Source organism: Mercenaria mercenaria, chromosome 5 (assembly GCF_021730395.1).
Source record: "Mercenaria mercenaria strain notata chromosome 5, MADL_Memer_1, whole genome shotgun sequence".
Taxonomy (NCBI): Eukaryota; Metazoa; Mollusca; class Bivalvia; order Venerida; family Veneridae; genus Mercenaria; species Mercenaria mercenaria.
Genome location: NC_069365.1, coordinates 35,278,308 through 35,293,405, shown reverse-complemented (window position 1 = coordinate 35,293,405; position 15,098 = coordinate 35,278,308). Strand labels below are relative to the sequence as shown.

Below are 15,098 nucleotides of genomic sequence, written 5' to 3'. Positions count from 1 at the left end.
TCCCGCGCTCTACTATAAGAAAGAGTGCTACAAAGAAAATATTTCTACCTGTTATTTGTAAAATACGGTATGCAAGAAAAATAATCTGCCAGAATAAAATGCTAACATGTAGACGATATGCAAGAAAAATATCAGTCATGTGTTTACGAACCGGATGGAAATATCCGTCCCTCGGCAACCTGCGCATGGGCGGTAATTCGGCAAGCCTCATTACCGCCCAATGCGCAGGTGCCCTCGGGACGGATATTTCTATCCGATTCGTAGACACATGACATATATTATTAACATACGGAATTCAAGTAACTATGGACATTTAACGATCGCCACATGATACTAAAATGCTGTTTTTTTTTGCGGTTGTTGATAAATACACTCTATAAGACGATCTCTTGAAAGCAACCAAAAACAATTAGAATACTCTGTTTGACCGAATCTGTTCATAACAGATAATGAAAAGTACTATACTTCTCACGCCGTCTAGCGCCAGTTAAAGCGAAACTCCAACAATATACTGAACAAAGATCATGAACCCACAAGACAAGAAGTTATAACAACGCATATAGTCATAAAACAGCTAAAACTGTTAGGGCGCAAGACTACAATTGTGCTATGATGATCCTCTGGAATCAAAGAACGCCTCAAAGCAAAGTAATAGCAGACTCGGTTTGACTGGGTTTCTGATGGGTGAGGAAACGTACAACAACTCACAAGCTAAACTGGAAGTTTACGATGCAAAAACTTTACAGGTGGGCTCAGTATTTCTTGTTACAATGTTACCACTTTTTGGCAAACCATTTGACTTATAAGATACGTTTGTTTTGTACACATTTACCTCTAACACCAGGCGGGGTGTGGGGGCAATTTTAACGGATCCCATTGGGGCTCGAATATTCGACTCCCCGTTCGCAAACAACAAGGCTGTGATGTAATTAAACCATTCAATTAAATTCAATGACTAACCTCATAAATATATAACATCATCGACAGAGAATATATATGTTTTATTTCACTATAATGAATGTATTTACAATGATCGTGCACATATAATGTTAACTATATATCACTATTAGTATAGATATTTAAGCTAAATGTATGCAATGGATAATATCAAAGTTATCGTGGTCACATGTTTAATATCAGGAGGCAATTGTTTTATTTCTGCATATTTTTAACTTCTTTTCACAGATGCTTCGGCAGAAAATATGTAGTTTTGATAAAGGCTACAAGCGGCATATTTCTGCGACGGAATGTAATTGAAAAGAAAAACGTGTCACAGCTGGAAAAAGTAATGGAAATGAAGTAACAAAAGACATTAAATGCAATTCAGATGGCGTAAATAATATAAGATTCTTTCACTGGTTGTAGGTGCAGATGGGAATATCCGGCCTCGAGGGTAACTGTTTAGGCGGTAACGAGGCTCCCAGCCAAGTTACCGCCTAAACAGTTACCCGAGAGCCGGATATTTCCATCTGCACCTATAACCAGTGACAGAACCTTTTTCTTGCATACCGATTTCAAGAAATAATAACAAAAATTAAATCAATCGAACGGCTTTCTTTTTAGAACTATCATTTAAACAAAGCGCGGGAAACCAACGTCCGTAAACAGGAAAGACGTCATGACGCTTCAAAACAAACAACAATGTTTAGTTCCGGTTTTGTTTTATCAGTTACAGCGTAACGTTATGAATTTTTAATAAAATAACGTGATTTGAATCGAAAAATATACTATCAGGAACCAATAGGAACTGTCAAGGTATTGAATTTTTATTCCGTTTTTTAAATAAAATATAAATTACTACATAAATCTTCTACATATATGTAGTTCGTTATACGTCATTTACAGCACGAGAGTCATCTTACACCCCGGGGTGTAAGATGGATTTTTCCAGCAGCGGTAAAGATACTAGAAATCCCCGTCTGGTATGCAAGAAAGCCTTATATTTCTCCGCCTTTCTGGCTTTCGTATCTTACTTCTCCGTCGCTGATTTGACGGCCACATAAATTTAAGTGAAGAACTATATTTCTTCAGAGACAGTCACAGTCTTATTCAATGGACTGAACATAAATATATACTTTTAAATTCTGATATTAAAGATAAAACAATCCTGCAGTTATGTTTTTTTTTTCTATTCCTGAAAACTGACTGATTTGTAGTTAATTATATTTGTTAATATTCTGTTAAGTGAATGGTCATCCATTAAAATAATTTTTGAATTTACGCTACATTTTCAGTTTTGCATTACATAATATCATAATGTATGTGCTAAAGGTAAGTAAGTCTTTGAAATATTTGTAGGTACAATGTAGTTCGATGAGATATCAGTATTTTAATATTACATGCACATTTGTACTTGTCGGACATACGACCCTAAAGTTGTCTCCCTTATGCCTTACTCCGACAAGCTTAGCGACGATATATCAGTAAAAACAGTTCCTATGATATTTCATTTAAAACAGTGTATAAGTAAAGACACGTCGGCAACATGCACATCTTGACTGTACACTAGTCATTGATGTGAAATTTCATTGCAATGCAACAAGCAGAAGCACTGCTTTGCTGTCATAAAAATCTTCAAAGACAATAATTCAACGAAAACGTTCAGCTGATACTTTTCTTGAAAATCATTAAACCAAAAGATAACTATGTAAGACACAAGAAACTATATCTTACGTCGGCACACGGTTATAGTTCGTTTCCGACAAGAATGGCGACGATACAGTAGTTACTAACCCAACCAGCGCTTAAAGAGGACTTGATTTCATCATTAAAAGATCCTTAAAGGGCAATTAGGCCATGAAAACCATGGTACTGAATTATTACAACGATAAGATCAAGGTCAATGCTGTGAAGTCTTATCAAAATCTAAGGGCATTTGCTTAATAGGAAAACATGGAACCAAAACATGGTGACATTACGCGCAACTATACCATTGTTGTGACTTTTAATAAATTAGAAGAAACGCTATCAGAAACTACCAAAGGGAAATAACTCAATAAAAACCTAAAACTGCATCACTATGGTGGTTTGCGCAACTACCTATTATTCCAGTAGTTGCTGTAGAATCACATTTAAAGCGACCAGTTGTATAGAAGGAGACGCTGAAACAAAAAGGTTAATTGCTAGACAGACAGGCGGACAGACTGACGGACAAGACAAAAACAAAAACGTCTCTAGTTCCATATAGAGGCATTCTCAAGTCAAAAAGGAAATTTAAAGCTGCGTAGACAGATTTGGATTGTCATACGCCCCTTCTCCTTCCGAAGACATAACTGTCGCCGCAATTCCATCTGTGGGTGGTTCTTTCATTTCGCTGTCCACTACATACGACGTTTTCCCGCTTTTCCCTAACTTCCGCTTTGATACCTCTTCGTACCAGAAATGCCAGACAAAGCACGTGGTGGCGAAGGGAACGATGAAAACTGCCGTTGCTACTACAGCAACGATGATGCTGTGTCTATATTTGTCCATCATATCTCGATATTTCACATCATGGATGTTCAGTCCATATATGACTCTGCTATCCTCATCTCCCTTGTTATCGTAAACAATACAAGTATATACACCGTGAAATTCTGCGTCTACTTTCTTCACCAGTATTTCTACACCTCTGATGTTGTCAGTTGTCTTTACTTCATAATCTGCCTCGTTATATGTGCTTGATAAAGCCTTTGCAGTCGGTGTATCCCATTTAACATAATTGTTCGCTGTTATATTTAGGCCGGAATTCTGACATTTGAAAAGGAATGGTTCTCCGGTGTACCACTGATATGCCCACCAATCCTCTCTGTAATTGACCCCTTCCATTGCTGCAGTTGCTATGGACATCGTGCAAAGTAGCAGTGCGATAGCGAACTTTTCCATTTTCACAAAAATTCTGAAAAACAGATGTAACAATCTGTTTATGAAGGTTAAGAATATCTACCCAGCCTCTTCAAACTGTACTCCTACTAATTTTAAATAATATTAACTGGTATATATAGGGTAAATACAGTTTCGAGACCCTGCATAATAATTTATTTCATGCAGAACAGTTTCAGTCTTGTCAGGCAAATCGTCAAATACATTGTTTTTGGCCATCTACCGACGTGTAAAGTGAGTACGGCCAAGACATGCAATACAATGACAATACTGTAAAAAATGAAAAATATACATGTATGCTTCGAGAAGCAGTAATATTTTTTCAAGCGTCTTAGTTACATCTTTTTACAAAAGCAGCTTTTCCTATAATTTGGGAGTTTGCACAGCTTACGATTACTATTTGTTGACAACATGTATAACACATTCAATTTTGGTCAGGTTATTGCACAAAGATATTTTCTTCGACTTTTAGACTGACAACTAAAAGCTGGATAATAATTTTCCGTTATCAAAACAGTATCTACACATCATTTCAATTTTGTGTTTATTTTGTAATAATTGTGAAACAAGATAATTAACTTAAAATTGTTTCTGACGACAACATTTGTTTCTCGTTCATTAACAGTTGAAAGCTGTGTCATTTTTCAAGTGGCATAAAAGGATTAGTGGAGCGTGGTGAATAGATGTCTTTAGTTTGGAAGTCTATGATTTCTTTTTAAAGTGACACAAACCTAACAGTATGGCAGCTTTTGTTTTTGTTTCTGTTGAGTTTAAAGTCCCACCGACACAATTTAGGTGATATGGCCGCTTTTCTAGCTTTTTATAGTGGAGGAAGACCCTAGGTGTCGCTCCAAACATCGTTTCATCATGTTGACGGTTGGTCAAATTGCGACTACTTAAAATAGGAAAGTCTGTCAACATAGCTTCGGTGGCGTACAAAAAGGTTTAGGCTTAGGGAACATCGTGTCATTATATTAATCAAAATTTGCATATTACTAAATAAGAATTATAACTTAAGATAAAACTTCAGAAAACAAAATTGTCAAAACAAATATAGAAGAAAGTTTGGATGCAACAAGTGGAGAAGAAATGTCACATATTTATATGTTCATATGTCACACTACACAATTTCATAAGTCAAGCAAAATACACTGACCTTAACACCTCTGAATTCGTGCACATTTAAAAAATTATTTGAGGGCAATTAATTACTTATTTTACGTCATAAGTCGACAAACTCATAGAAAAATAACATTTCCGCGTTTATTAGATATTATACAAGCACACAACTTGTATTTTCCATATACTCCCCTATAGAAAAACAAGACGGCTTGTATTACTATGACGTGCATGAAAACAGCAGCCCGATGGCCTAGCAGCCGAACAGCGTGAAGTCTGCAGTCTGACAGCATAGCAGTGTAGTAAGCGGCCTTGCAGCATTAAGCTAGCGGCCTACATGCCTAGCAGCTTGAAGTTAGAACATACAAATAGATTGTTAATTCCTCGTTAGATTTTTTTTGACATTTGAAAAAGTACGACCATGAGATCAAGATCAGGCTACATAGCCACATCCTTTGTAAAAATCGAAACAATGTTCACTTCACTCAAAATGGCAATGTATATTATTAATGTTTAAAACATTAAACGACTCATAAAAAAATACCGACTCTGTTTCAATATTGCTAATATGTGCAGTATACTGTACAGTGATCGTTAAATAATGCACATCATGTCAAAATCATATGTAGTTAACATGGCGAGTATTTAACTAACGCTATGCATTACTTTAAACCTAAATACTAGTATACATATTGGACCGCGCTATTAAACATATAAATCAAGCAATGCATAGATAAACAAGATGGCATTACGTAAAGACATAAACACATTTTCATAGATGCGTGACAGTTGTTGACAAAAACTTGAAGATGAAAAGGTACGGATAACAAGAAAAAAAAAGAGAACCTCAGAAATATACGAGATCACATATCATGTATTCTAAATACAATTTCGCATCTTAAAACTTGTTTCAAGATCATGTCGATAAGAGCTTTTAAAGGTGGTCAATCACATTTAATCAACATTTAATGACACTTTTTACTTTTTGTATATTCTGGTAGAGAATTATTGAAGGAACAAAAAGACCGATTACATAGAGTTAGATTCCTATTTGAAATGTATATTTTATTATTTTTATAAAATTTTGTAATTACTCCCCTTTAATATGAAAGTATATAAAAAGCTGGGTATTTCTTTTTATTTCGATACACTGTCTAGTTTTACATTTGCATTTGATAGACATATCAACTATTGAACAATCTGAACCAAAATGCAAGTTTTAAAGCTGTGTGTAGCTTCTGAATTCATTTATTTCCAATCTATCTTGGTTGCGCAACCAAGGTAGGCAAAGGGAGGTAATAATATTTTTTCAAACTTGCGTTTCTAATGAATTCCATCTAAATACATAATTTTTAATGCAAATATTTTACAAATGTATTACAATATGTCTAATATTTATACGTTTCCTTAGGCAAAGTATGTTTATCAAATTTATACTTATGATAAAATAACTCTATCTTGGTTGGGCAACCAGGATAGGAAAATGAAATTTTAAAAATACCTCCAATGAAAATCTAATTTGTATTAAGTGTTAAGTGAACATAAATGAGTGTAAATGATCAGATGCTAAAGTTTCGAACAAATCCGTTACATGGCCAAAATCAGATTATCCACCTTTAAAAACCATCCGACTATTCGGATCTGTTTGCTTTTAGTATTACATCGCAGACACATCATTGACTTCAATAACTGGAAAAAATAAAGTCTAAGCTTGGCTGCTACAGAGCTAGGTTGTTTGGCTACTTGGTCGCTTCACTTTAAAAATGTTTTATTCATTTATCACGACTTGAACGATTTTCGAATATCGATACTAGGCTGCTACGCTGCGAGTGATCTGAATCTAGACCTCAGTAACTGAACAATATAACGTATAGGCTGTTACTATGCTGCTAGGTCGCTATGCTACTACGCTACTAGGTCGCTATGCTGCTAGGTCGCTATGCTACTACGCTACTAGGTCGCTATGCTGCTAGGTCGCTATGCTACTACGCTGCTAGGCCGCTATGCTACTACGCTACTAGGTCGCTATGCTACTACGCTGCTAGGTCGCTATGCTACTACGATGCTACATCGTTACGCTACTAAGCTGCGCTGCTAGGTCGCTAAGCTGCTACACTGCTAGACCGCTAGACTTTTAAATTTATCACAACTTTACTGTTTATCCTTTATAAAGTTTAGGACATCGATACGTTTGCTTATACATCGCTGACGCGTCAGTGACTTCAGTAAAGCTAAGTTTACACTATGTTCCCGGCGGCCACGGCAGCCCTGTTTGCCAAAAACGTATTACGCCGTGGGACTTTGGCCAATTTTGTCTCCATATCCAAGTTTTGTTAGGTTGTGCTAAGTTTCATCACGGATTATCACGGTATCCGTGACGGACCGTTGGGGTAAAGAAGCGGCTCCTCCAAGGCGGACTAAGTTTCGGGCCGCGGTCTACCAGGGATGTATGTACGTTGCTTCCCGGTCCGACGCGTTCTGATGGGATCCCTCACGTTGTTCACGTCTTTTTCCAGGTCGGATGCGTTTTTCACGTTCTGTAAAGGCCTCCTACGGATCAAACGTGGACGCCGGAGAGCCTTAGAGCACATTTGTGCCCACGGTATAAAGAAAACCCCTCAACTAATAGCAATGATTGTATCAAAATACTTCGACAAGTGAACATGAATGCCAAAGACGAAGAAGATTTTGTGTTTTCTTGTTTGTTTGCTGCAGTTATCCAGTCTTTGCGATAGCAAGAAGGCCACCAGGAATTGCGCAGCCAGGTAGGAAGTAGGCGGAGGAGAATGCCAAAATCCCTGTGGGTTTGCACATGGTTACCTGGCTTTCGCCGCCGCGTCTTTGTAACCAGCAAGCCTCTTTGAGTACAGCGTTGGATTCTGCTGCAAGAAGTTAATAATGACCTCCTTCTCTTCTTCCGAAAAGTTGGTAACGACCCTATGGGGCTGCCCTCTTTCTGGTACATGCGTCTTATTCTGCCTCCTCGGTCTCATTGGTAGGGACCGGGTTAACCGGAGCAGTAACCTCCTCTTGATCTGGCGGCGGTGAATAGGGAAGAGGACTTTCAGACCGCTCCTCAACTGGTATTACCTGTGCAGGACGGGGGGTCTTTGTTCGTCGATTCCTTGGTGGCATTTCAAAGCTTGATCAAGTTATTCAATGTTTCGTCGTCGGCTGCCCAGTCTCAAATAAAGCTCTTCTTACTGCCGTGGCCTTTTTATACACCTTTTAAGACCGCGTGCACCGTGACAGACCGTAGTAGAACTCAACGTACCGTAACACACCAGCCTGCAAAGCGTCACACACCGGGACGCACCGTAATTCAAACGTAACGAAACGGCTATTATACACCCTAGCTTGCCGTGAGAACCGTGAATGTACGGTGCACAACGTGACAGAACTGGAAAGGAACTTCAGATGCCGGGGAATACATATGATTCCCGTCCCAATACGGACCACTTCCCAGTTTTGTAACGGCCTATTACGTACTGTCACGTTTTGTAGCGTTTCTCCCGTTTTACTACGGTCTAGTACGGTTCTCATCCGCACCGTGGCTGCCGTGGCAAATTTTTTGACAGTTTGAAAATCTGGCCCGGCATCCACGGCAATAACGGTCTTTCACGTTTGCCTATCCCGTCCAACAGCGTTGTCTCACGTTCATCCCGTTTTCTCCACGGTGGTCTGAACCGTGATTGCCCTGGCCGCCGGGAACATAGTGTAAACGTAGCTTAACTGGACAAAATAACGTGTACGCTGCTAGGCTGTTAGGCTGCTATGCCGCTTGGCTGCTATTTTTTCAGATCTGCACATCATATAATTATTATGATGTACTCTCTTCACTACAGTTTTCATATTCGAAGTAATATGATACGTGTGTAAATCAATATCGTGATCAAACAAAAAGAGTATGTTTACATACCTTTGACTGTAAAGTATTTCAACTGCCTTGGTCCTCTCCAGTTCGTTTAAACACTGTAAAATAATATATTAGAACATTACAATTTTATATAATAACAACGTAATGTTAACTTCATCAATTCGACGTTTTACGTTTTAAAAGCCTACTCTTTTAAACGGTAGAAATATCGAAATGAATTTTAGTTTTAACACACACAACACGTCATACTACAAAATTTCAAAAACATGTTTGCGCAACTTAAACGGAGCGGCCTCACAACATTCTTCATTCATTAACGTATGTTTTAGTGACAAGCGATGCAAAACGGTGGAGGTTTTAATGAGTGTCGTTTGTTTGCAAAGTATGACAGATCTAGGATTTTCGTTCTCGTTCAGGTATATTGCACAGGGCAGTTTTGAAAAGCTTCATAGTTTATACAAAATAATTATCATGTCTCATATGTGCACACCATAACAAGAAATGATTGAGCCGTGCCATGAGAAAACCAACATAGTGGGTTTGCGACCAGCATGGATCCAGACCAGCCTGCGCATTCATGCTGTTCGCTAAAGGTTTCTTTAATTGCAATAGGCTTTGAAAGCGAACAGCATGGATCCTGACCAGACTGCGCGGATGCGCAGGCTGGTCTGGATCCATGCTGGTCGCAAACCCACTATGTTGGTTTTCTCATGGCACAGCTCAATTACTGATTCCCACCCATTCACAAATCAAGTTACGAGACAAAAGCATAGGTTGTTACAGAAATAAAAACTTTTTTCAATAAGACTAAGACTTATCACAGAAAGCAGTCGGTATTGATAGGACACAAAGGTACCATGTCATCAAGCATTCAAAGAGTTGGAATAAAACAGTAGAGAGGACAATTTTACTTCTACATATCGCAGCTAACACGTTCTTAAAATTATAAATACCGCAGGGTTGGTTTATATTACTCAACCATTAAAAAACAACCATATTGCGGTTAAAGAGACTATCGCAAGCTGACTCGTTGTCAGTGTTGCTCTAAAAAGAAATAAACAAGAGATGTCCGTAAGATAGCCAATGCTCGACAGCCAAAACACACACACACAAAAACACAACAATATACTCCAATATTTTTAACTGTTGAGATATTGAAATAACAACCTTTTATTTACTTAGATGTAATATACATACTTATATTTATATATTTTATTTTTTTATTTATAATTGTCTCATAACAAATAGTTTACATTAAACAATTCATCTGTAAAATAAAATTTAACAACACACAAAAAATGCGAGTTTGTTTTAACTTTTAACATACCCTGTTCCTTGTATTATCCACAGCTATAAAAGTTTGTAATGAAAAGTTTATTCGCTCGGTTAACCCATTTAGGGAGGTAGGGCTTTTGTTAAAATTACCACGTGATAGAGGTTGTCGTCTTACTAAAATGAAATTTCAATTGAATGTTTTTCAAGCATGCAATCAAGTATTTCGATACATGCAGTTTAAAGTTGTTTACTTGCAACAATTTAAACAAAATTGATATGCAAGATGACACTAACGTAAACAATGTTGGAGGTGTTTTATAAACGTCGTATTTAGTAGAAGTATGTGGTTTTATTACTTTAACTGCATTAGTTTCTGTGCGCATACTGAAGAATTGGGCAAAAATCGATTCTATTATCTTTCCTTGTTTATTGAGATCAACCCTATACCTTGTTGTCTCCCTTCGACCGTCTAGCTAAATATCGATCACTATCGGATATTTTTTAGATCGTTATGGTTCGGCTATCTCCGCTTATCGTATCACGGGAGGTGCCGATCATAAAAAACAAGGATTATAGATTAGAGATCTCCTGTAAAAACGTAGTGGGAAGGGTGATTTATTTTACACCAATTTTAAGTACCGGTAAAACAACAACAGCAAATATAGTCATCAACTTGGTTTAATTCTGTTTTTCAATAATATAAAATACGGAACGGAGAAAAGAAGACACTACGTTATTTATTCTTTTATTTTGCATAGTCAAAGAGATGTAAAAAAGTGTTTTATACTTCTTTGGCATAGTATATGAAAATATGATCAACACTATATTATCTTCTTTACATTTTACATTAAAGAAACTGAGACATAAAAACAAATATAAATACACAAAATCATGTATATTAGGCGAGCATAACATACATGTACATGAAACTACTATTATCTTAAAAAATAGAAAGCAGGAAAAAAAAAATTTTTTTAAAAGAGCTTACAAACTTGACAATTTCATTTTCAGTTATTATAAATAGATGTGAAATGCGTTTTTTATTATTATTATTAACCATATTTAACTTGTTAAAATTAATTTTGCTGTGTAATGAACATTTGAAAAACATATTTCACACACTGATGAAAAATGAACAGAAAAACAAACTAGCAAACATACTTGACAATGTAAAAGGTATCTTTTTATGACACCAGAGCCTGTTAATTGGAAGTGTGACCTATTTGCCCCCGAGCCAGTCATTGTGTAATAAAGTATGTGCGAATTATGACTTCTCAAGGTTTCTCAAAAGGGACTGACTGACTGATTTAATAAATGTCAGATTTTTAAAATAAAAAGTGGAAAACCTAAGAATAAAACAAGCACACCATAGAAAAAAGTCTTTTAAAAAAGATTTAGGATAAAGTGACACTAATGTAGTGTAAAGGTTATTCATAATAACTATCACGAATATTTTTACTGTATGAACAGGGGATTACAGATTTTTCATATCTTTTAGCGCGTGCTATACCTTCTTGAGATTAGCTGTGCGTACATTCAGTTCAATTCAATTTCGATTTATTGCATAAATACAATGCCTACAGCAAGTGAAAGCATTATATAATATGGAGCAGAGAAAGTACATGATAATTTTAAGGAGAGACAATAAACCAAAAAGCTATAAAAAATTAAAAATGTATTTTATACTTCTTTGAATAAACTAATAAATTAATAAACGACAATTTTTCACAATGTTGTCACAAAACTTCTATACTATAATATTTTCACTCTTAGGCGAACTTTTAACACGTGTTCTATATATATATATATATATATATATATATATATATATATATATATATATATATACTTTAATATCGAACAATTAACCTGTATTCAGGAAAAAATACTGTTAATCAAATACAAGTAAAATACTCAATCACTGACCCATTATCTTATGTATCTAACAACATTTGTTGTTGTTGGAAATTTAAATGAAACAATATATTTATTGTGTATTTAAGTCTCGTTCATTAAACATGTTACAGTTTTCAAAATGCTCTTACGCAGTCACCGAGAAGATTATTATCTGTGTAATAAAAAGACCTGATCGTCTCTAATCCCCTAATAAAAAGGTGTTGATAAGCAATAAACTTGCAAAAAGCTGTTAATTGGTAATAAACAACTATCGAAAAGCGCTTTAATATGGCTGTTTCAGAGGCTCCGAAAACAATTTACTCAAATGTTGCATTATATAAATTCTTAATAACATATTTATGGTTAAAACTTAAACTAAGGGGTATAAGTATAATTAAACGAATCTTTAAAATACGAGACAGTGGTTTAGAAAGAAATATATATAGTTGCAACGTGCATCATGTCTTATATTTTTTTTATTTATTAACATGATACGTCAGCATCTTTCTCTGTAACATTTATTTTGCGGTAAGCTTGTAATTCCCAAAAACTATGGTTCGCCTTAATATAACTGAAATTATTATCACTTAATACTATGTTGTAACAATAATATTTTCTGTATCATCGGCAGCTAAACTTCGGGCGGGTTCGTGCGTTTCCGCACGCTTCCGGAAATACCACGGACACGGCAAATAAAGAAATAATACAAAAATCACCAACTTTTAAACGTCTAGGGAAGCAAGAAGACATTAAAATAATTTCAAAATAAAAACATATATAAAAAGTTTATTGTCTGTAGAATACTTCAATAGGATAATAAATATTTTCAATATATGAATAAAGTGGCTACAGGGAAAAGAATAAGATACGTATCACAGGTTTTTGCTTATTTTATTCAGTAATTATATGCCGTAAACAGAGACTGATAGTGATGTTTTTTAATCGCCAAGGGAAGCATAAATTCTTCATTTTAGATAAATAATTTTTATATCTTTGTAAAAAGAAAAGAATGACGAACACTTCAATAGGATAATAAATATTGTGTGTTCATTCTAATTAAAACAATATTTGTTCAAACTTTTTTTCCTTCTTTGTTTCTATTGGAAAATATCAACCAGATAAAAATCGATATCGCACTGCCAGGTGATTTCAAGGGGGATAATTTTACCGATAAGACGACAAATTTTACCTAATTGTTGATCATGAATAAAAAAAACCCATTTTATTTTATGCATTTAATTTCTACAAAAAGTAGTTCAACTATAAACTGATGCATTTAAATTCTAATATCTAGTCAAACATTTGTAATATGGTGTTCTGGCCGAGGTCATGTTGTGATAATTAGACTAGACTCCCAAATATCCATATCTTTTTTCGTATTGGACGGGACAACTCTTCTGATCCCTAAATGCAAGAAGTCGATCGGAATTACTTCCCTTGTATAATGAATTTTCCTCTGCAGACACCAATTTAAGTTTTAAGTTAGACAATATCCTATCCGATTATCATGGTTTCGGTTAAAACATTGATGAACAGTTGTCTTCATTTTTTTGGCGCTGGAGTAAAAGCATGACATGAACATACACATATTATGAGAGAAGAATATCAACTTCTGCTGTTTGCTGTATTTGGAAATGTTTCCAATCGTCATTTAAAAATGTGTGAATATTTACTTTTCTGTCATTTCTTTTCTATCATGGTATGAAATAAAGAGGTTATTTAACAGTGTTGAGTACAATACTGAATTCTTTTGGACGAGTACACAGCAGAAATAACCCATATTTGAACGAGGCGAATAACATTGCCAAGACAAACAAAATATCTACGTTGTATCTGGAGTGTGTGTTACACATGCCATATTGTATTGAAACGGTGTGTTTGTGCTGCACGTGCAATACTGTGTTGCACGTGTCATACTGTATTGTGACGGTGTGTTTACGCTGCATGTGCAATACTGTGTTGCACGTGCCATACTGTATTGTGACGGTGTGATTGTGCTGCACGTGCAATACTGTGTTGCACGTGTCATACTGGATTGAAACGGTGTGTTTGTGCTGCACGTGCAATACTGTGTTGCACGTGTCATACTGTATTGTGACGGTGTGTTTGTGCTGCATGTGCAATACTGTGTTGCACGTGCCATACTGTATTGTGACGGTGTGATTGTGCTGCACGTGCAATACTGTGTTGCATGTGCCATACTTGTGACGATGTGTTTGTGCTGCACGTGCAATACTGTGTTGCACGTGTCATACTGTATTGTGACGGTGTGTTTGTGCTGCACGTGCAAAACTGTGTTGCACATGTCATACTGTTTTGAAACGGTGTGTTTGTGCTGCACGTGCAATACTGTATTGCACGTGTCATACTGTATTGTGACGGTGTGATTGTGCTGCACGTGCAAAACTGTGTTACATGTGCCATACTTGTGACGTTGTGTTTGTGCTGCACGTGCAATACTGTGTTGCACGTGCCATACTGTATTGTGACGGTGTGTTTGTGCTGCACGTGCTATACTCTGTTGCACGTGCCATACTGTATTGTGATGGTGTTTGTGCTGCACGTGCAATACTGTGTTCTGACGGAGGGTCTGTACTCATGGCCCCTGCAATAATGTATTTTGCCGGTGTGTCTGTGCTGCACGTGCAGTACGTGCACTACTGTATTGTGGTGGTGTGTTTGTGCTGCACGTGCATTACTGTATTGTGGTGGTGTGTTTGTGCTGCACGTGCAATACTGTATTGTGGTGGTGTGTTTGTGCTGCACGTGCAATACTGTGTTCTGACGGAGGGTCTGTACTCATGGCCCCTGCAATAATGTATTTTGCCGGTGTGTCTGTGCTGCACATGCAGTACATGCACTACTGTATTGTGGTGGTGTGTTTGTGCTGCACGTGCAATCCTGTACTGTGGTGGTGTGTTTGTGCTGCACGTGCAATACTGTGTTCTGACGGAGGATCTGTACTCACGGCCCCTGCAATAATGCATTTTGCCGGTGTGTCTGTGTTGCACGTGCAGTACTGTGTTGTGGCGGTGTGTATGTGCTGTTTGATCGTAACAACATGATATGA

At 36.6% G+C, this 15,098-nt stretch overlaps 1 protein-coding gene across 1 annotated transcript; it reads right to left on the bottom strand.

The window, feature by feature from the left end:
- Nucleotides 1-982: 982 nt before the first annotated feature.
- Nucleotides 983-10,478, bottom strand: LOC123556786 (uncharacterized). Its single transcript, XM_045347761.2, has 3 exons — nucleotides 10,185-10,478; nucleotides 8,900-8,952; nucleotides 983-3,877 (listed from the first exon to the last, which is right to left on the bottom strand). The coding sequence occupies exon 3, from the start codon at nucleotides 3,862-3,864 to the stop codon at nucleotides 3,214-3,216; it is 651 nt and encodes a 216-aa protein (XP_045203696.2). The 5' UTR covers nucleotides 3,865-3,877; nucleotides 8,900-8,952; nucleotides 10,185-10,478; the 3' UTR covers nucleotides 983-3,213.
- Between the last annotated feature and the right edge of the window lie 4,620 nt (nucleotides 10,479-15,098).